Consider the following 22,521-nt stretch of genomic DNA (forward strand, 5'->3'; position numbering starts at 1 on the left):
AGGATAGGAGAGAGAGAGAGAGAGAGAGAGAGAGAGAGAGAGAGAGAGAGAGAGAGAGAGAGAGAGAGAGAGAGAGAGAGAGAGAGAGAGAGAGAGAGAGTTGGATGAGAAGGTGATATGATAGACACTTGTTTATATTGAAAATCTCAAACCAAAACCAAACAGCAATTGCAACAACAAAAAAAACTTGATGGTTCATTTCTTCCCTTTTGTATCTTCATCTTATGAATTATCTTTCATAAAGTCTTGTATTTAAAAATTTAAACTCATTGCACTCAAGAAAGAAAGACAAATGTCAAGTTGATTAAAAGATATAATTCTTTAACTCAGTTTATTTAGACTTATCACATCAGCACTGATATAGACATATCTACTGTGACTTGAATTCAATTCCAAAATTCTCTAATTGGTATATTGTACATTAATTTCATTGCAAAGCTTCAATACAATTGTATGAGATTGTACATCCCCTAATCTAACTTTAACCTTCAAAGACAAATGCCAATTGCAAATTCTGAATTCATAAATTGATTCCTTGCATGTCTTAAGTCTTTCCTTCATCTCATATCATTTAGTACAAAGTTTAGTTGTTACACAGCATTTCAACCAGAAAAATAATGCTCCAAGAATTTTTAGACTTGAATCATAGACAATTAACCATGTTTAGCATCTCATAAGTCCAACTAAAAGTTATCTATTGATTAAACCAGAACAACAAAGGTACTTATCTACAATCACAAAAATCATTTTAGCTTTTCCTTATTGACCAGACAGGTTCAAGGGTTAAGGAAAAATTTAATGGTGTTAACATCCTAAATCAAGGATAGCTACATTCGTTGGAACTATAGAATGTGTCACAGCTACTATAGCAAGTCGGCCTGCGTCATTCTTCAAACTCCCTCATTAACAATTCTCCTGATCTAAGCAGCTCTGGTTCTTCTTCTCTGAAAGCAAAATATAACATAGTTAATATTTCTGATAGATAGCCAAGTATTCCAAGTGTTAAAAAAGTGTCGTTTGTACTTGAAATGTGATAATGCACAGACTTGTCATCTGTAGGATCTTTTTATTTCAAATAAAGAGTAACCAATTGAAGATTTTGAAAAACAGTCTACAGAAACAAATACGGCAACAGCATCCATATTTGATTGAAACTTTCCACAACATAAAATATCAAAACACAACCCTACCCTATTGTAAATGGGATTATATCATGTCATGGACTAACTATACCAAAAGGTTAAGTTGTTAAATCACATCAACAATTTTATACTTAAAAGAATTGAGTAAATTTACCTGGGCTTAAAATTGTTATGCTTCTTGTGAAGGTATTTGTTACATTCGAACAATCAGAGCCTGGAAAAGTGAAAATTTCTCAGTAAATTGTGGGACAGGTCAAAATTAAGATAATTAAGAAGATAGGCAGTTATTTTCGTTACCTTGTATGTTCATATTTTTCTCACATAGAGCTTCTACTGAAGTTGATGGTAATTCCGGGATAACTTGATTATCATTTGAAACAATTGAAAAATCAACACCCTCACAAGAAAAATCCAGATCACTTAACATTTCAGCAAATGAGAAGTCTGAGCTAAAGGTATCAAAATTGGGGAAATCAAGGTCACATAAGTGAACTTCGCTGTTAGACTCTGATGTAGAAATCTCATTAGGCAATGATTTGTCAGAATCAAAGCTCTGAGGCATATCAGAAGAATCAAAATTCAACCTGCTTCTTACATGATCCCTCTTACTTGCCTTATCTGAATTCATTTTAACGGGTGAAATGCAATGACTACTCTCTATATAAGCCATTTGTTTTGCAGGGCTAACCATAACTCTCTTGGTTGAAATTACAGTGTAACAAGTAGATGTGCCCTCTACGTTGCTAGGTGCAGCCTGAGAAAGCTCGGGAGGGGATATATTTGTATTGCTGTGACTGGAATTTGTTCTCGGAGGTGTCTTTGGAACTTTTGAATTGGTTGGGATAGAAGTTCGAGCCGGATTGAATAAGCATTTCACAACACTGGATCCTTGAACCTGTGTTCCACTTGGTACACAGTTCGCAGCCGATGATTGAGTTGCAGAAGAAGGGTGATAAACTACTTGATGATTGACTGCTTTGTTTGATTTTGGCAGTGTGTCTTGACCTGAGAATGAGGACAGAACAAATATTAAAATCAATGATTTCATGAAAGATTAACGCATATACATATCAGATGCACAAGCTAGGAGACAAGTACAACTATACCTGAGACAGGAATTTTCCTGCTGGTAGTGGATGATCTACCACGAGGTCTTTTTGCAATTGAAGGTACATGCTCCACTGCTTTAGTATTTTTTCTCTTTCTGTCAGATACACTCAAAACAGGTGTTTCGAAGCTTCCATTCTCTGAATTGGTGTTAGACTGAGGCGCTGAGAGCATATTTGATGTGGTCTGTGTCGCAGGGGAAGCAGCAGCAGTAGTAGGAGCACCTGAAAAGTCGAATGCTAAATCAGTTTTCATTTCAATTGAAACTTAGTCCTAAAGTGTGGTTTTAATACTGAATCGATAATCATTCTTGGCTTGCAAAGTTGCACACTTCAAACACAACAGAAGAAAATTGTGACTACGTGAGGATATTTAGAAATCCCTATTGTTCTACTCAGAATCAAAATATGGTAAACTAACCCCCAAAAAAACCTTGTAGTATGGATGTTATGTAACTTTCAAGTCAAAATGATTCATACATAAAAACACCAAATTGAACCTGAACATTGTCAGAGAAATTCATTTGATCGTGTAAAGTTTATGACATTTTTTGTTTAGAATTACAGTCTGAAACCAAACCACAACTACAATTCAGCCATAATCTTTAGCAGTTGTCTGCATTTTGTGTAATCATGAAGTAAGTTTTACACGAGTACAATGCTTATAGACACAGTCATCACAATATCAAAATAATAAGAACATATTCACCCATGATTTTGTTCTTTTTCATTGTTCTTTAATTGATTATATCCATAAATACTACACTATTGCAAGAGTTAATCTACAATCACAACATCACTCATGAATGACAACACAGTAGATTGCAATTCTCAACAATAACAACCACTCATTAGATCACAATTCTCCGCAATATCAAGAACTATAACACGACCACATCTACAATTTAAAACCCTAAGTGTATAACCATGAAGCACGTACACTCCTCGGATTATAGGTGTCCCGGGTTCGGACATGTGTCCGTGTCTATGGCGTGTCCATATTTGTGCTTCATAGGTGTCTAATAATTAACAAGCCCTAACAAAAACATAACTACCATCACCTAATCAAGTAAACACACTCACACATAACCTAAATTAAAACAAAATCATCCACAAAAATAAATACTTTTCAACCCTAATTAATCAATAAAATGTCTTCTCACCAAGATTCGATTGAGGAGGAACTGCAGAAGGCACTCCATTCGCATTGGTCAACGGAATACTTTTACTAGCATTGTAAACATTCATAACATTCTGCACACCATTCAAAAACATCTGAACCCGGTTCTTCTCTTGTTCCATACAAACCCTTTCTTGATCCAACATCACCTTTTGTTCCTTCAAACATATATACTCATCAAGCATCTCACCTAAACTCATCAAGCTCTTCGGCACCTAAAAATCAACCAAAACAAAAACAAACAAATAAATATATAAATAAAGATCCAATCTTTACCAAAAACAAAACGACCCATTTGAGTAAATCTAAATAAAAACAAAAAATAACCAAAAGGGGTTGTAAAAAACTCAAAAGGGTATCAAGAAAATGACCCATTAGCAAAAATTGAATGAAAACAAGAATTAACAAAAAGGGTAGTGAAAAACCTCGTTGATGGGTGAATTAGCGATGAAAGAAGAAGCTTCGATCCGAAACAATTTACGAGTTTCGGTGAAATTGTTGTCACAGAGGTATCTGTCAACGATGAAAGCGATCTGGATTGGAGTGACTTTGCCTTTGCCGAAGGATTCAGGTTTCTTGGATTTGGATTGTTTAGCCATTTTTGTTGTGTTTGGTTTTTGGGTTTGAGATTTGGTTTTTGTCGCTATTGTGAAATGTGTGTTGTTATTTATTTAGGGTTTGTGAAAAGTTGAAAAGAGTGAAGAAGGAGGGAAGAAAGTGTGGTTGTGAAAGGCGCGAGAGGGTTTTTTTGGGTTTTGGTTTGAAATTTATTGACTGTTTTGGCGGAAACTACAAAACAGAACGTTGCTAACCGCGCGGAGTACTTTTCTTTTTGGTTTTTGACTGATTCACTATCTTTTTCAATTGTGAGAATAAAGGGGGAAAATATTATCTAGAAAATGAGAGAGAGGATAAGTAGTATGTGAGAGAGAATCTCCTCGATGATAAAAATATTAATGTACTCCCTCTGTCTGGATGAACTATTTCACAATATACATTATTGATTTAATATACTTTGATCATATTTTTTTTACTAATTCACAAAGATAAATAATATTATGTAAGATGTTGTTGGATTTGTCTCGATGAATATTTTTACAATATTAAATTTTCATAAGTTTTTTTTAATAGAGAATTGAATATATCAAAGATAAAACATATGTATTAGTACGTGTGTCGAGGAGGAATTAAGTTTTGAGTTGACTTTTTCTCCCTCCAATTATACTCATAAGTAAATTTCACCGTGTGGTTATTTTGTTGGTGTCGTTCAAAAATAATAAAATTTATATCAAGTGTTATATATTTTTTTAAGATATTATGTTTGTTGGTTTGTTGGTGTTGTTGAAAAAGATAAGTATGGTTCTTTTACATTATTAAAATGTTAAATATTTATTATTATTTGTACTTTTTTTTTGAGAAAATTTATTATCTATACTTATAATTTTAATCAATTTATTTGTAACAAGAAAATGTGGGCCAATTTGAGACATGTAAACCAATTAATTTGTAAGAAGTTTTCTTATATTAAAATAAATCATCTACAAATTGACCAAATGTTGGCAGCAATAACGTGATAATGATCAATCATAAAATCTCTCCACGAATCCGTTGGAAAAATTCAATGCTCTTCCTTGTCTTGAGAGATAAAAGGTAAAGTCAAAGATTGCAAGCCACCTCTGAGTCTTGGAATAGTTTTGCAACAAATCAACTTACTATTCAAAAATCAAAATTTTGAAAGCCTTCTTCCAAGAGTGATTTCATCTCTAGTATATGCAATCGACATTGTCTGGTATATTAAAATTTAAATGGAGATGATAAAACTCAATCAACGCTCGCATTCGTCTACTTAAGCAATCTTCACTGTATTTGCAAATTACGCATATCAGTTTTAGATTTTATTGACAAATGACAAGGTCCTCTTTCCGTTAAGACTAATCAATTTTTGAAGCAATTTGGGATGATCTACAATCAATATTCTTAAATGCTACTTTCAATATCACTCGTCGTTTTGAATACACTTGTCTGATTCAAAATGAACATTTAAACAATAAGCCTTATCTTCGTCTATGATGTCTAAAGCGCGTTTAATTCTAAATATATTTCATTGTAGTACACTCGTTCTTCTCCCATAAGGGTTATTGAATGTTCTTTACTTCTACAATCAGTTGTGATTTTGAGCACGGTCAGTTAGGGTACCAGACACAACACTTAAAGGCACCAACTTTTTAAATTAAATAACACGTATAATATGTATAAATACTTCGAAGAAATTTTCTTTAATAACATTTATAAATGACTAAATGAGTAACAATTTTTGGTTTATTTTGAAAAAAATGAATGAAAGACAAAGAAGAAAATTTAAAAGAACACATGAAGAGAAACAAGACATAAAAAATAAGGTTTAAACACACTTTTTACCCCCAAAGTTCGCAAAAGTTGCAATTTTAGCCCCTTTTAAAAAAATGGCAAAAATGACCCCATGTTTACCTCCTTTTGCAAGAAAAAAAGGGTTGTTCTTGTTATTGTTTGAGAGATAAAGTAAAGAAAAGGGGAAACTGTTGAAGATGGAAATTAGTTTTGATTTTTGGTTTTTAATTGAATGATTTTATGAAAATCAAGAGGTTGAAAATGAAGATGTTTTGCCTCCTTTTTCCAAAACTTTGATTCACGTGCGCCTTTTTTTTTTTTTTTGCTTTTTGATTTATTTAATTTCATTTATATATATCTAGCTTTTTTATTTAATTTTTAATTGAAAAAAAACAAATGTGGCGTGCCATGTAGGCTTGACCAAGTTAAAATTGACGTTTTGCAAAAGAGACTAGACATGGGTCACTTTTGCCATTTTTTTTAAAAGGGGGCCAAAATTGCAACTTTTGCAAACTTAGGGGTAAAAAGTGCATTTAAGCCAAAAAATAATTTATGCTAAAAAATAATTTATGCTAATTTTCAAAGTAATGAATGCAGCAATTATAATTTACCAAAAAAATGAAACATTACAAAAATTTATATAATTATTTATGAAAAACATGTTTTTTTTTTTGGTAGTGAAAAAAAAACTTGTTATTTAAAAGATAATAGATGCATCTACACTGTATATAAAGAAAATACATGAATTTGGTATGGTTTTTTCCATTTCCAATTTTACCCTTCATTAAAACTAGGGTTAATAGTGTTTTACCCCTTGTAATATAGGTCATTTTCGGTTTTACACCCTGTAAAATGTTTTTTTTTATTTACCCTCTTTAAAATATTTTTGTTTTGATTTACCCCCCTAATAGGTCATTCAAAAACCAATTTTTTATTTTTTTTTCTTCAGAAATTCTGGTTTTTGAATGACCTATTAGGGGGGGTAATTCAAAACAAAAATATTTTACAGGGGGTAAATCAAAAAAAATATTTTACAGGGTGTAAAACCGAAAATGATCTATATTACAGGGGGGTAAAACACCATTAACCCTTAAAACTATCTTTTTTACTATTTTATCCTTCTTATAATATAACTTAAACTATCGATTAAAAAATAGTTAAATTCCATTAAAATATGAACAACCTCACCACAATAGGAAGAATGTTATCTACAACAAATTACGCAGAAAATAAGACATGTTGGGTTAGATTATTTATATTTTATAATAATTTTATATTGTTGATATCATTGAAAAAGATAAAATTTTATATTAGACATATTGTTGGTGTAATTTAAAAAGATAAGCATGTTGTTACAATCTAAAATGACAAACATTAATACATATAATTTTAATCAAAATCTAACTAATTTCATACAAAATATTGTTTATAATTTACATGTGTTAACGCAATAAAATGAACGAAAAGATGGATACATCGTGTCTGTCTGAACGCTAATAATATATAAATGTAACGAGGGTTATAATTTACCATCAATTTATAGTTGTAACATATATAATTCTCGAAAAAAACTAACATATAATATTCATTATCACATTACATGTGTGACTCTAATTTTATATTTAATACATAAAGAATTTTGAAAAATGATCCAGAATTCATACATGAAGTTAGTTGGTGGTATTTTTAGTGATTGATATGTTTGTAGTTGGTTGAAGGTATTTTGACATTTGATAAGCATGACTCCTTATTTGACATTTGATGTGAATGACTCCTAGCGTCATATTCAAAACATGAGAATGAGGTAAATATCATTTGTCTATGATTTATCAACTATAGAAAATTTATTTATTTTAATTTAAATTTAATAATATATATTATTTTTGCTTTAATCTTTTTTTTAAATTAAAACTGTAACAATTAAATTTCTAAGTCAAAAGTAGTATTTTCAACTTTATATCAAGAGTATCCCAGTTTTTTTTTTTAAGGAAGAGTATCCAAGTTTGATCTCTAGTTAGAATAATATTTGATATGTTTTACTTACCTCCTCATTTAATTTCATACGATCAAAAACTCGTTTCTTTAAAAATTTAAAAGATAAAATCAAACCTTAAACTTCTATCAAACTTTTAGAACATTACCACTCAAAATGGCGAACTTGCTTATTAATTTTTTTTTCCAAATTCTTTTAGATGGCGATCATGCCTTTATTTTTTTGTTAGTTAGGATTTTTTTAATTAAATAACTACCTTTTAATTAAAATACAATTCATGCAAATTGGCAGAATATATCGAAAACAACACAAATTCAACTTCATTAGAGTTGAAATTGATGGATTTGGGAACAAACTCACAATATTCGAGTTAATAGTATGAAACGAAAAACGTCTACAAAAGACTAACAGAATCAAAGTGACCAAAATATGCATGTTTTTCCATATTTGTAACACCGACAGCCAAATTGTATTCTTAACGGAACTAAAATCTAAGCTAAGGTGTCAATGTGAATCATATGAACACTACAACAAGATGAGAAATCAAACAGTGATGCATTGAGATGATGAACAAAACAACACCACACTGATACGTCAAAATCATAAAAAACATGAAAGTGAAACCTTGACAGTAAGACGAACCAATTATGTGTGGTACCACTTATTTAGTTAAGTTGGGGAAAACAACGTGATTTTACACCCAAAAAATTAATCATAATCACATACTTATCTTCGATGAATGAAGAAGTTAGGTGCAATGTAAAGCTTCCCTCTAAAAACCAGGCTCCTCGTAGTACATGCTTTCACTCTTTATTGCACTATCCTATTTTCAAATAGGAGCACGTTTGTGGACATTTTATATCAGTGAACACAATTTGAGAGAAAGAACGAGATAAGAGATTGATGTGATGTTTTTAAACTGAGGGACTTGGTGGGATATATAATGATTTTCCTTCTTATGTTTTATATTTAACTCATGATTGATCCCTTCTCACTTTTAGGGTCATTACTTCAACTATCCTTGTCCGAACTTAATCATCATGTGATAAATAAAAGGTCAAATGAACATCAAAGATCTTTTAAATCTAAGGCTTTGTATCAGACTAATCTGTTTAGTTATTTTAGTTCAAATTGTTCCTTTATGTCGGTAAAAATGAAGAAGTTAGTCATTGAATTTAGGCTTAAACGCACTTTTCCCTTCTAACTTTTAAAATGTAATGATTTTGATCCCCTGTTAAAACATAGTAGAAATGATCCTTTATATTTAGCCGCTTTTGCAAAATATCAATTTTAACTTAGTCAACGCCTATATGTCATGTCACTTAAGCGACAAGGAAGTCATTTGTGCATTTTTCAAATTTAAAATAAATGAAATTGTCACGTGTGTATTTCTATAATTAAAAATAAATAAATAAAAAAGATAGAAGCATGTAATCTTCTTTTATCCAATTTCCCTCACTTCTTCTTATTATTCTTCATGATCTACATCATGTGTTTTGGAACCAGAAAACAAAATCCTTAAAAAAAATCCAAACCATAAAACAAAATTCAACGGGGCCAAAATCCTCAAAATTAGCTTATTGCAAAAGGGGCTAAACATAGAGATCATGTTTGTTGTTTTTTTTAATAGAGGTCAAAATCGCTATTTTTTAAAAGACAAGGGGGGAAAGTACATTTAAGCCTTTACTTTATTTATTTTCTGTAACAAATTGATCTCCTTTTTATCCAAATTTATTATAAAAAAATGCTTACATGACCATTTAACGTCAAGGTGGAAGGTCCAAAAAATATTTAGAACACTAAACATGATTACTTAATACATTGTATTCTCAATTTAATCTTAATTTTGCAGATGAATTTCATCAAAAAACGTTATAAATCAAGTAATCGATTTATTTTGTTCCAAATAAGATTGAACAATAAACCTATGAATCCTAGTTTAGAAAGAGGTGAATTTATACCTACCAACTTAACAATCTTATTTACTAAAGCTTAACCCTTGAAGCTAACCCTAACCCTAATATTTTCCCTTTTCTGAGCCATTGGATCTTGCATATTTAGGCGCCATTCAATTTTAGTCATTGATCATATTTCATATTTATCTCTTCTATTTTCCGAAACAACTATTTCATATTTATCTCTACTTCAGCTTATCCCCCAAGCTAACCCCAACCCTAATATTTTCCCCAAGCTACGATAACCGCACTCCGCTTCACGGTGCTTCTCTCCACCGCTGAATCCATGTCACGAGATGCATAATCGAATTCGACGTCGGATGTCAACACTCAAGATTGTTGGAAAAACACGGTAATTCTTATCTTCCTCTACGTTTTTCTCTTTCGGCGTGTTCGCACCGGCGACAACCATTGAAGGTTCATTTGCAGATCTAATCTTATTTTATGTAATGGAGTTGCTGCAAAACCCTTAACAGATCTCTTGAGAATGATGTTTATTTCAATGGTGGTTGTAGGTATTGAAGTGACAGTATAGCTTCCCATGGTTCTCACACTACCGTTTTTCGATTTTTCTTTAACAAATAAATGTAAGTGTTTGCTGGGGTTTGGTTTGTATATCAATTTTGGGATTTTCGTGCTGGGATTTTACCAATCAAATTAATTTTTCTTTTTTCCTGTGAAGGTTTAGTGGCAAATTAGCTTTAACAGTTAAGTACATGTTTCTGTTTACTTCCCTTTTAGTTTAAGGTACTTTACTTCTTCATTGTCTTTTTTCTTAGATCAGAACTCCCTCATATATGTTTTAACTAATCAAATTAATGTTTATGTTTTTTCCAGGTCATATTTGGTTCGCTCCCGACAAAAATAACTGAACACGGATGAGCTTTTTTAATGTGGTACTCATAGATGCGCATGTTTAGATTTGTATATCAACATTTTTCTTTTCACCTTATTCCTATTTTACTACTAGAATTTTTTGACTGGGTTTGTCTTTCAAAACTGTTTTGAAATCCACTGTTGAAGAGAGAATATTTGGTAATTAATTCTTTGGTTATGTTAAGAACTAGATTATGAGCGTATGCAAATTTATGAAAAGTTGTTGGAAATAAACTGAAAACAACTTGAAAAATGATTTATAATAAGGGATGTGTTTTATGATTTTGTTGGTTTTGCCTATCTACTTTGAGCTAAATATTTTGCGACTCTCATTTTGACATGCTTCAATGACAAATGTATTGTCATACGTCTCAATGGTGATGACGAGTGGTTCTACGGTGATGAAGATAGGAATTCCAAGAGGACAGTGTGAAGATGATTAGAAGCTTTGAAGAGATATAGTTAAAGACTATTTACTTTGTTGAATACACCAATGCAACTTTTAGAACCTGTCGGCGACAATTGGGTTTCCACCATTGAGGTAGTGCTGAGATCTGCTTCTCTAATGGTAGTTGAATTTAGAGCAATTTAATTGTTTACTTTTCTTTGATTTTTATTGTTTTTGCTGAATTTTATTTTTTTTCCTTTTCAGATCCTATCAATAGCATCTATCCTTAGAGTGAGAAATTTTTTGGGTTGACTTTGCAAAAACAGGTTCGTTTCTTTGGGTATTTGAATCATTTTGTGTTTTAATGTTTTCAATGGTCTTATTTTCATTAGTAAGCTTTGTAATTAACTAGAGTTGATGCTTTAAAAGAGTTTAAGAGTAATCCATCATAAGTTACTTTGAGCAATTTCAGACCTTTTGGCTATCTGACATGAGTGATTAATATGTTTACTCTATCCAAGCAACTGATTGTTATATTGCTTTCAATTTGAAACATGGCCAAGGTAACAAGGTTCTACCTCATATTTTATTTGTTATGACTTCCAATGCGTTTATCTTATTGCATTGATGTAGCACAACCAAAATCTGGATATAGTAAGAAAATAATTAGTGTGTTTCTTAAGAATTCCATTGCGACATTATACTAATCTATGATGTTTGCATTTTTAGCTTTTTTCCTTTGTAACGATTCAACGACATTAAATCACGTTATCTCTAAAATAACAAAAAACAAGTTTATTTAGGGGTCTTTTTCTTCATATCATTTTTTTTCATATCTTAATTAGTGACTGTGTGAGACAATGTTTTTTTGCTACTTAATTACTCACCATGTTTCATATGCCTTTCTGTTTCATTGTGTTGTTGCTACTAAAAAATCAGGTTTATATTTTGTAGCTCCTTTTTTTAATTTCTATCTTCTGGTTTGGATGGCGATAGAAATTAGTTCATCCTCTCTGACTATTTTGGTCATCTTGATCGTTGGCTAGGCTTTAGAGCATGATGTTTTGTCCCTCATTCATTGTTTCTTGCTACAAGTTCCTGTTTTTCTCTTTTCTCTTTCTCTATGACAATTGTTCTTTCCATATGCACATTGAAGGATCAAGTATCTTAGGAGGGTTTCTGATTGTAGATCCCCTTTCTTGGTGATCTGACACCGGCTTTAATAAAGGAAATCAGTTGGCTGCACATTTGGCCATTATTTGCTTGGTGAGTCCGACCCAAAAATATTTTGATGATCTCATTGTTGCCTTTAATCATGTTTCTTCTGTTTAATCTTCTTAGAGTCTTCCTCATCACAAATCAAATTTGGTTATTTCTTTGTTGAAAAGTATGCTTTCCTGGTGATATTTTTTCCTTTAAATTTCTTCAATCATGTTTGATTGATTAACTATTATGGAGATTTAAGATAAACATGATAGTAGGATGATTGGTTTGATCATTGGAGTGGATCTCTTATCCTTTATAGATTCACATTCCAGTCAATAAAATAAAAAAAAGCTTGAATTGGTCTCTTAAAATAGGTCCACAGAACCATTCAAGAATATTCTTCAATTCATCACTTAGCTAAAATGAAGCACTGCTTTTACCTTTAATTGTTTAACATGCTCATAAATTTAAAACATTTTGATTGCCTTATTTTATTTTCAGGCCATTTTGACAGGTTGTAAAAGTCTTATTTAGTATTGATGTAGATTTATAGAACAAAGTCTACATTTATGCTTGTGTTATGATTTTGGTAGTAATTTATTTTGATTTCCTTAGTTTGCTTCATTGATAGAGATGTTAGAAAATATAATATCTCATTTTGTATATGCACTGCACCAAGTTATGTGACTATAGAATATATTTTAGTAATGATCCTCTGCACATGGTTCCTTCACTTCCTTTAGGGAGAGGAATATAAGAGTAATTCTATGATCAACATAATGTAAAAATTTCAAAGTTTTATTTTGTGAAATTTATTTGTATTCTTACCCTAAAAAAAATCTTAAGGTCTTATTTTCACTCATATTTATAGTTCATTTCAAAGTCGATCAGCCAGAAATCAGTGCTTCTAATACAATTATTATTACAAGTTGATTCTTCTTAAATTTTTTTATATGTAGACGAGAATGCAAGTACCGCTGTGTTTGTTTTATGAGTGTAGTTAGTGCCTCGAGAGTGTCTTTTGAGGTAATGCTGCTGTTGTCCTATGGTGTTTCAGAGTGCTTCGGCTGTGGGGTTGTCCGAGTACCGTTTTTGTTGATGCTGTCATGACAGAACAGCAGCTGTTGGTGCTGTTTTCTGTCTGTTGCACAGCATGTCTGCTGTTGTTTTGGTTTGGACAGCTGCTGTCTGTGTTAGGAGCTTTCCTGGGGCAGTTTTGGGTTGGAAGAGGCATAGCTATGTGATTGAATTTTGGTGATTGTAATTAGAGTTGAGAGTCATAGCTTACTCATGGTTGAAAATCATAGCATGCAAACTGTCTCTGAGATAAACTGTGCAAATCAATTGTTGTGAGGTGTAAAATGAATATATCGAACTATCACGTGCAATGCGAGGCTGAAGGAAACATGCACCTGGGTTGTATATCAAACAGTTATAGGTGAGGCCTTGAAAAATATTATTCTTTACTAGATTTTGTTTCAAAATCTATTTCCCAAATCAAATTATTATTACAGTGACTTAGGCCTATCAATGAAAGTAATTGTGGCAAAACCTGACTTTAGTTTAAGTTATTTTATTAAGATGTATGTATTGTTAGTTCCTTATTAGTTAGTTATAATTGTACTTTTCTCTATCAAAGGCATTTGATGTACACATTTCGAAATGAATGTTAATATACGTGGAAATCAATGGATAATGGAGTAGTTTTCTTATGATAGGGTTTGTTTTAATTTATTTTTTGCAAGTGGGTAAATATACACCTTTTCAGATTTACTTTTGATACATTAGTTGACATGTAATTTTTCTTTTAAAGTTAGTTGACATGTAAATATAGCCGTTGAAGTTGTCTTCAGGTTGAGTTTTCCATGAATGGGTTACAAATTCTACTAAATTAGAACAGAGAGATGAAGATCCTATCAATAATGAAAACAGTAATGAATATTTTTTATATTTTTCAACTGTATGTAGCCTTAAATTGTTGGACTTAATATTAAATTTAATCATACATAATCCAAATTCTTACCATATTTTCTCTCAACAAAAAAAAAAATATCATACTTAAGCCATTAAATTTTAGTCTTTTTTTTTTATTTTAAACGTGATGATAGTCTTTAAAATATCATACAATTATAGTTTGTATAAAAAAAGGCTAACAACTTTAGGTCTCCGTTCCTCAATGGTGGAGTAATTTGAGAGGCTAACTACTATAGATCTCTATAAAAAAAATGTGGATATGATTTTTGAGTAAAATAAACAACTACGCATCTATTAAAAATGATTGACATTAAGAGTTACGTTAAAGAAGTGATTTATTATTGATGGTGTGTGTAAAGATTTAACATGACTTTAATTTTTTCTTATAAAACTATTCTATGTTTCTATATAAGTCGATGATCATATCGCCTATTTCATCACATTGTTGGATTTTGCTGCAAGTTTATATCTACAATGAAACAATACCATATATTTTGTTGATATATAGATTAGCATTTACATAATTTCGTATCGACTATTTCAATGATGTATATTAGGAAAATGATTCTTGGACACCCAAACTCAAATCTATCTGCGGTGAGAAAAAAAATTAAAAAGAGTGAAATGATAGATGTGATAAGTTAATAATATGATATAAAGAAATATATGGGAAGAAAATGTGTATTAAAAATGAAGGTGAGAAGACATAAGTTGTCTATATAACTTATGAACTTCAAAAATAAGTTTTCAAGTGGAAGGTGGAACTCGACCTCTTAGATTAGTCGACTCATGAACCAGATACCAAAATTTTAAAAAAATTTATAAAATTTGTTTAGAAATATTAAGCATATTAAAATATAGTTTTTAAATGCCACTCAAAGGTTCCTTCAAAAATAATGCCACTCAAAGGTATATAAAGATGCTTTTAAGTTCTTTTATGTGTTTTTAACAGCACGGGTCAAAAGTCTAGATGGGTTGAAAATAATGATGAAGATGGTGATGATACTGACGTGACTTCAAATGTCGTCTATAGAAAAGTAGTATTTTGTAATGTATGATAATTAATGTAAAATGTACGGTTTTCGAACTTTATTAACGTCACTATGAAATGACTAATGTAATACATTTTTATCATATGACTTATTACACTACAATTCTAATGTACAATATTATTTATTCATGTTTGTTTAGTCGGTAGGACCCGTGCATCGCACGGGTCGATGATCTAGTAGACATTTACATAAACACTTTTTAATTAGTTTGATGGAAAGAGAGTAATGATGCATATATTTTATGACTGAAAAAGATAGATGCACATAAAAAAAAAACTAAAATAACTAACTACTAACAAACGCTAAACCTAAATCACCTCATGATGCATATGGCCTAAATAAAAAGAGAAAAAATATTTCATACATCCCAAAATAATTTATTTACTCGGTTATTTCACGCATATTAAAAAAACTATATAAACAGGGGGGGGCGATTTCGTCTCTTTTTTTTTCACACTTCCTCTCTCTATCTTAAAGTATTTGCACTTTAAAATGTTAATGTAATATTCATCCCCCCATATATCCTTATTTATTGATCTTCGTTTTGGCATAACATTTTTACTAGTTATATAATTAATAAAGGTGACAACTGGTAATATAGGTTATTACATTGCATCTATCCCCGTAATTTATGAGAAATTGAACGACTGCATGATATGTAGCATCTAATCAGTGACTATTTAGGGATTAATGGTTTTAATTAATTTTAGCCATTTTAAACTAGTAATGCTCGTTGTTGATGTTTTGTGAAAAGAGTAAAGAATATGCCATGGAGATGCAATAAGATACAACATGAAAAAGAGTTTGATGAAGTATGAAGATACAACGCTAGGAAGTGATACAAAGATATGTTGTTGTGGATCGTCCTGGGTGGTCGTATGATTGTACGAACTCATGTGGTCCTTGCTTATCATTGCTTAAGGGTCGAGTTCTATGAGCTGGCGCCAGTCATTGCTTCAAGCTCCCCTATTTCTTTGTTGGAGTGTAGTATATCCATAACTCTTCTTTATCTATTAATTTAACTTTTTCATGTTTTCATTTTTGTTTTTTGTGGTTAAGCTCGTATTGAGTTAAATCCTTTCTCGTGGTTTTGACATGACGAGATTATGATATTCTTTGCTTAATATCATATCAATTTAAGTTTTTTTATCACTTAAGTCATTGAAGTTAATTAATTGTAACGAATTTGTCCTTTTAAGTATTATTCGTACCACTTAGGTCTTTAAGTTATTTAATGTAACTTTTAACCCTTGAATAACTTATATTTTTAAGATATTAAATCCCCCAAATTGTTACGGTTAGGACTTTAATTCGTATGGAAAACACTTGAAGACAATTAATAATAGAGATTGGTATGCTTGGAACTTTGGAAGCTTAGATAGATAGAAGTAGAAGATGAAAGGGATGCTAACGCTTCACCTATGGAATCCACCACCACGCTTCTACACCCCCTCTCTCTCCACCAAACCCCCTCTCTCAATCTCCGCCACCTCCGTCACCTCCACCTCCTCCCCGGAAATCCTCACTGCAAAAGAACGCAGACGCTTACGCAACGAACGAAGAGAGAGCAACGCAACAAACTGGAAGGAAGAAGTTGAAAATAAACTCATTCAGAAAACCAAAAAAGAGAATAAATCATGGATGGATGAACTAAACCTTGATAATCTCATGAAGTTAGGTCCTCAATGGTGGGTTGTTCGTGTTTCTCGTGTTAAGGGTCAGTATACTGCTGAAGCTCTTGCTCGTTCTTTGGCTAAGTTTTTTCCTGATATCGACTTTAAGGTTTGTGTTTTTGTGTTTTTAAGGTTGCTGTTTTTGCTTTATGGTTTCAAAATGTTGTTTTGTGTTGTTCATTTTGTTATGGATAAGAATAGAAATGGTTCTTTTTATTGTGTGTAGTTTTTTCTTAACCATCCGGTTCTGAGGGGAATACCGTGTTTTGTCGGAAGTTAAGTAAAGTCTGGCTAATGATTATTCTAGTTAGGAATAGAACTTGGTTCTTCGAAATGATTTGTCTTTAACGGAGCTCATTAACTATTTGAGCTCAAATACTTGGTTATCATGTGTGTGTCTGTTTAGTTTATGTCTTTGTTTGAAGGAGACTTTGGATTTATGTGGATGGAGGGCTTTGGAGGCAGAGGGAAAGTATGTGTAAATATTGCGAAGTTTCATTTTTATTAGAAACAAGAAAAAAATGAATTAGGAGATTGAGTTGAATGTGAATCATTTAGGAGGTTGAGTTGAATGTGAATCATTGTTGGGTTGGGTATAACTCATAGTTTACGGATAAGTGGCCATGTCGCTAATTGGGGGGAGCGAGGGGGGAAGTGTCCGCAGTATGGCTCAAGGGTAATATTATAAACTAGACCGAAGTATTTAAACTCAAAATATAATCGCTTGAATAATAGGCATAATTGGCCGGATTCTGTGATGAAATCCTGTGCATTCTTTGTCTGATTTTTTCGTATCTGTTTTCTTTTGAACCAGGCTGTATGTTCTAACAGTTGATGTAGTCCTTTACGCATCCGTCAATTTGAACTTTAAAATGGAAGAAATTTTAAAATGATCATTGAAATTGAAAATTTTCGATCATATTGATCATTTTGGGTACGTCAATTTAGTCTTAAATTAGTTCAGATGGACTAATGTGATTGAAAATTTTCAATTCTAGGAATCTTTTTGTAATTTCGTTAACTTGAGAGAAATTGCTTGATCATTAATTTCATGGACTGAAGGTGATTCGCTCATATAGTTTGTGCTGATCGTGTTTTACTTAAACTCCAGACCAAACTGTGACGGTTCATTTTCCCTAGATGTTGCAGGGTTATAGACTAAAATATATTACATAAATTCATTTACAATAAATATTTTACCCTATCTTTTTTTGGTTTAAAACTCTCCATCCAAACATATTGATTGGAGCTTGTAGCTAACAACCCTACCAGCTGAGGAGATAAGAAAGCGAAGTAATATGATGAACAATTAAGAAATGATGTTTGGTTGTTTATTTATTGATCCGTGGTAATGTTTGGTTTTAGGTATATGCTCCAGCTATCCATGAGAAAAAGAGATTGAAGAGTGGTTCCATCTCTGTAAAATCAAAACCTCTGTTCCCGGGTTGTATTTTTCTGAGATGCGAACTGAACAAACCATTACATGACTACATAAAAGAGTACGAAGGTGTTGGTGGCTTTATTGGATCCAAGGTTGGAAATACGTAAGCATCTTCTGCTTGTGTTTAATGCATTGCTAATTTTTGGCAGTTACATCTTTTGCAACATATAATTTTAGCAAAAAATTAGATCAAGTTCGCTATACCATGTTCATCAAGTCCTCTAACAAAACAATGAATTGTGAATAGTTTCAAAATTCCGCAACATATTTGAAGTTGTGTCTAGGAGGAAATGAAGCACATATGCGACACTGTGTCACCTACGCAAACACTGATAATAATTCAAAACACTGAATATAACTACATGTGTAAGTGTCGTGCCGGTGTCTGACTCTGACATGTATCGGAAAACAGACACACCTTTAATCGTAAGTGTTGGTGCTAATGTATCTATTTGGACACGAATCCCATCTCGAATCCTGATTCACTATGATGAATCCTGATTCATTCAATCGAATCACTACCTAAACTTAGTGTAGTCAGCCACTATTTTGTCAACTTTGTATAACCAACCCCTTTTCTTTTGTCATTTGATATATAATTTGAATCTTGAATTATTTTGAGGTTCATATATAATATATCATCTTATAATTTTGTTACATGACTTGTTTTTTTTATATTTAAAAGTGACATATTTTTATTGGCAATGTATCTTACAATTGATGCTAAGTTTCGATTCACGATTCAAAAAATAGGTATTATGATTCACGAGTTGAATTTTGATTTGATAACCATGATACTTTGTACCGAATGATCTACTTCTATAAAGTATACGTTATATTGAACGGTATACTTTCTTTGATTATAGTTCATACTGAGTGGTATTCATTATAACTTAACTGATTAAGTTGTGATGAATCAAGTTATTACTTACTAACCTTATTTTATAAGACTTTATATTGGATGGTGTTTTTTTTGGATTTCGTATGCTTGTAATTATTAATTTCGGATATTAAAGAACCTTTTGTCTAATGTCTCAATGTATACTCTTTCCTGTTAAGCCTAAGTTGAACCTCTCAATTGTTTTATCATTTGCAGAAAAAGGCAGATTAATAAACCAAGGCCAGTAGCTGAGGATGATATGGAAGCAATCTTCAAACAGGCAAAGGTGGAGCAAGAAAATGCTGACAAAGCATTTGAAGAAGAAGAAGAAGAGAGAAAGGCTGTCGTAAACTCTGGGAATCCCAATAAAGAGTTAGAATCGGATGTTTCGAAAGCTATTGTCGATTCAAAGCCCAAAAGGGGCTCTAGAAAAACCTCTAACCAACTAACAGTCACAGAAGAAGCTTCATCAGCTAAAAAAAAACCTAAACTTGTCACAGGTTCTGCCGTTCGAATTATATCTGGATCATTTTTAGGGTTTGCAGGCACTCTCAAGAAGCTGAACCGCAAAACCAAAATGGTGAGCTTCCTCCTTCACTAGAATTAATTGAAATGAAGATTAAAAGCTATGCATTGACAATGTAAAACTTTTTTACATTAGCATCCAATCAGATTTCACCATGATATCACTTTGTGATATTACTTCCTAAAATATCTGCATAAACATCTATGTAGTTAGATTTGATTGGATGACTGTGTCAAAGAGTTTTGCATTGTCATATATAGTTGTAAAACTCAAAAGATAACACAAGTTTATGTGATGAAAATTGCTCGTGTTTATGCGAAACTTAAACTGGTTTTGAAAGCTTAAAATAATGTTGATTTAATGGGTCGATGATAGGAAATAGATCAGAAATTTGTAATATTTATTTTTATACTGAATTGACGAGTTCACTCAAATCGGTTCGCACCGGTTTGCACATGAGTGAATGATGTCATTCCCAATTTAGATACACATTAGATCAAATAGACTGCTCCAACCGGCCATAAGTTCGGTTCTCGATCAGACTCGTCGGTCCTTTCCAAGTCTAATCACACTGCACAAAACACACAAATTGTATTTGTCTTTCTATTTCTCTATATTAACTCATTTAACCGTCTTTATGCAGGCCACCGTGCATTTTACCATATTCGGAAAAGAGAACATAGTAGACCTAGATGTTAGTGAAATTGTTCCAGTGACTAACTAATGCCGTTAGGTTCTCTCCTTTTCCTGATGGTATGTTTCACTCTGAAAGTAAAACTTCGAAGAGTCGCAGACTGCGTGCTCTTTCAGATTTTTCCACTTGTCGATGAAGTCCATTTTTTAAAGAAAAGCTAAATGCATTTTTACCTAGTGCATACTTGTATATTATATTATTGTGAGACATGTACTGGTGCTTACTGAGCCTAAAATTTGAAGGGGATTTGTTGCAGTATGCGTTTGTTAATGAACATTTCATGACTGAATCTCTCATCCAATGTTTTAAAAAACAGTTGCAACCAAAAATGTGGCTGCAATGTTAAGGTTCCTGCAATTGTCTCACAACTTGTATCAATTTTTCGAAATACCAATATTCATCTGACTTCATAAAAGGGATAGAGGGTTTTGCAACATGTTCAAATGTGCTCAATAAAAGAATTAGGATAATATGTACATTTTGTATTAGCTACTTAATTTTGTTTAAATTAAAATGTCAAAGTTTGGATGGTTAGTAATTAGTATATGTCAATCAGTTTTGGTGTTAACTTTGATACCAGATATATATATAATATTTTCTTAAACTGTTCAACGTGCACACTAAGTCACTAGCTTAGGTCGGCCATAAATATTACAACCAATATGACATGACATTGAACCTATTATGATTAACTTTGTACATATATTAAACAAATCTACATTTTAATTAATAGTTCTACATTTGAGAAAAAAAATTTGACATCAAAATTGTGATTTCTTTTTGTGATGTCAAATATGGTGTCATTTTAAGGGGATCAAATGGTAGACCAGCAGGATGGTATAGGATGCCATTCAATTCACCAATCATACCAAATTTGATTGAATCGTGAATTCAGATTATTCAGTACACCATAATTAATTCATGTGTAATTATTGAAAATAATGCTGGAATAAACAAAATCATAGGCCTTACTTCAAACCCCACATGTTGTTGGTCATTGCTTCCATACGTGTGATGTGTCGTGGAGAGCACCATCCTGTTCGGTTGAGACTATATCCTAGATTAGATTTTATTTTTGAGAGCAAATTTTGATTTTTATTAGTATAAAATATGCAATTAATTCATTATTTTTTAACAAGTTATTTTGTTCAAAACTTTTAAGTATTAGTGGCTTGTTTTTTGAGAGAAGTATTAGTGGCTTGTTAAAATCAAATTCTTTAGCACTACCTCTCATCTCTAATACTAGAGGAGAAAAACAAAAATCACAAAGACGAAGATATTAGAATATTGTTTCCTGAAAGAAGATGTTGAAATATTTATTTATTATAAAATATTAGATTGAGGGTATTTTTTTTAATTAATTAGATTGATTATTTTTTGAAGGAAATTAGATTAATTATTTATCAATTAGGATTCTTGATTGATTTGTAATTTTTTGTATTTTTTAAAAAAAAAGATCAATATGAGTTTTTGTATTTTAAAAAGGTATTGAGAAGCTGTCGATCCTAAACTATTTTTTTGACAAAAATCTATGTTAAACTTTTTTTTAGAGGATCTATCTTAATTTTTTTTATCGTATTTTCTCGTATTTCTTGCCCTTAATTTTATATATTTTTCTAGTTTTCAAAATTGAATTCCCTTATTAGTTATCCTCTCTCTTCCTTTTTCTCTCTCCATTGTTTTTTACAATAAGATGTGAGAAAAACAAGGTTGTCAACAAAGTTGTCATCAAATAGATGTCAAAATATCATTACTCAAATCGCTATCATCTCTTCACTGTTTTTTTTTGAACGGCTCTCTTGAATATGCTTTTATTGTTGTATGAGAATAATTTTGATGAGTGTAGAACTTTTTATGGTATTATCAATCAATTATAAATTACTTATACAACATTCATCTTATCTTAATTTAGATATGATCTTCATTGTTAAGCCTCTATGATTTAGAGCTAGCATCTTATAAGGTTTTGTGTTACATCAAACACAAACTCATTTTTTAATGTGTCATGTAGTGGCAAATCCTCTATGATTAATTCTTTGGCACCTTGACTGTACTAAGCGAGAAAATT

General features: G+C 31.5%; 2 protein-coding genes and 1 long non-coding RNA gene across 5 annotated transcripts; 2 read left to right on the plus strand and 1 right to left on the minus strand.

The window, feature by feature from the left end:
- Positions 1-505: 505 nt before the first annotated feature.
- Positions 506-4,305, minus strand: LOC146926651 (uncharacterized). Its single transcript, XM_085700156.1, has 6 exons — positions 3,854-4,305; positions 3,412-3,643; positions 2,249-2,473; positions 1,440-2,147; positions 1,297-1,356; positions 506-944 (listed from the first exon to the last, which is right to left on the minus strand). The coding sequence occupies exons 1-6, from the start codon at positions 4,025-4,027 to the stop codon at positions 904-906; spliced, it is 1,440 nt and encodes a 479-aa protein (XP_085556282.1). The 5' UTR covers positions 4,028-4,305; the 3' UTR covers positions 506-903.
- A 5,607-nt stretch (positions 4,306-9,912) lies between these two features.
- On the plus strand, positions 9,913-13,925 carry LOC146926652 (uncharacterized). Of its 3 annotated transcripts, none has more exons than XR_015005464.1 (7): positions 9,913-10,095; positions 10,259-10,330; positions 10,426-10,490; positions 10,581-11,160; positions 11,272-11,333; positions 12,164-12,273; positions 13,173-13,925. It is a non-coding gene; the product is annotated as an uncharacterized LOC146926652 (long non-coding RNA). The 3 variants fall into 3 exon arrangements; XR_015005466.1 differs by having other exon boundaries at positions 13,271-13,925; XR_015005465.1 differs by having other exon boundaries at positions 9,928-10,160.
- Positions 13,926-16,577: 2,652 nt separating this feature from the next.
- LOC146926653 (uncharacterized) lies at positions 16,578-20,749 on the plus strand. The gene is made up of 4 exons (XM_085700157.1): positions 16,578-17,021; positions 18,278-18,456; positions 19,450-19,813; positions 20,403-20,749. The coding sequence occupies exons 1-4, from the start codon at positions 16,635-16,637 to the stop codon at positions 20,481-20,483; spliced, it is 1,011 nt and encodes a 336-aa protein (XP_085556283.1). The 5' UTR covers positions 16,578-16,634; the 3' UTR covers positions 20,484-20,749.
- Positions 20,750-22,521: the final 1,772 nt, after the last annotated feature.

Source organism: Medicago sativa, chromosome 4 (assembly GCF_051527215.1).
Source record: "Medicago sativa cultivar Bolivia chromosome 4, Bolivia_mono, whole genome shotgun sequence".
Taxonomy (NCBI): domain Eukaryota; kingdom Viridiplantae; phylum Streptophyta; class Magnoliopsida; order Fabales; family Fabaceae; genus Medicago; species Medicago sativa.

Coding starts and splice junctions, on each gene's coding strand:
- LOC146926653 (XM_085700157.1), top strand. CDS start 16,635: ATGAAAGGGATGCTAACGCTTCACCTATGGAATCCACCACCACGCTTC. Junction 18,457..19,449: donor GGATCCAAGGTTGGAAATAC/GTAAGCATCTTC, acceptor TATCATTTGCAG/AAAAAGGCAGATTAATAAAC. Junction 19,814..20,402: donor TGAACCGCAAAACCAAAATG/GTGAGCTTCCTC, acceptor GTCTTTATGCAG/GCCACCGTGCATTTTACCAT.
- LOC146926651 (XM_085700156.1), bottom strand. CDS start 4,027: ATGGCTAAACAATCCAAATCCAAGAAACCTGAATCCTTCGGCAAAGGC. Junction 2,148..2,248: donor CAGGAAAATTCCTGTCTCAG/GTATAGTTGTAC, acceptor CCTCATTCTCAG/GTCAAGACACACTGCCAAAA. Junction 1,357..1,439: donor GAAAAATATGAACATACAAG/GTAACGAAAATA, acceptor TCACTTTTCCAG/GCTCTGATTGTTCGAATGTA.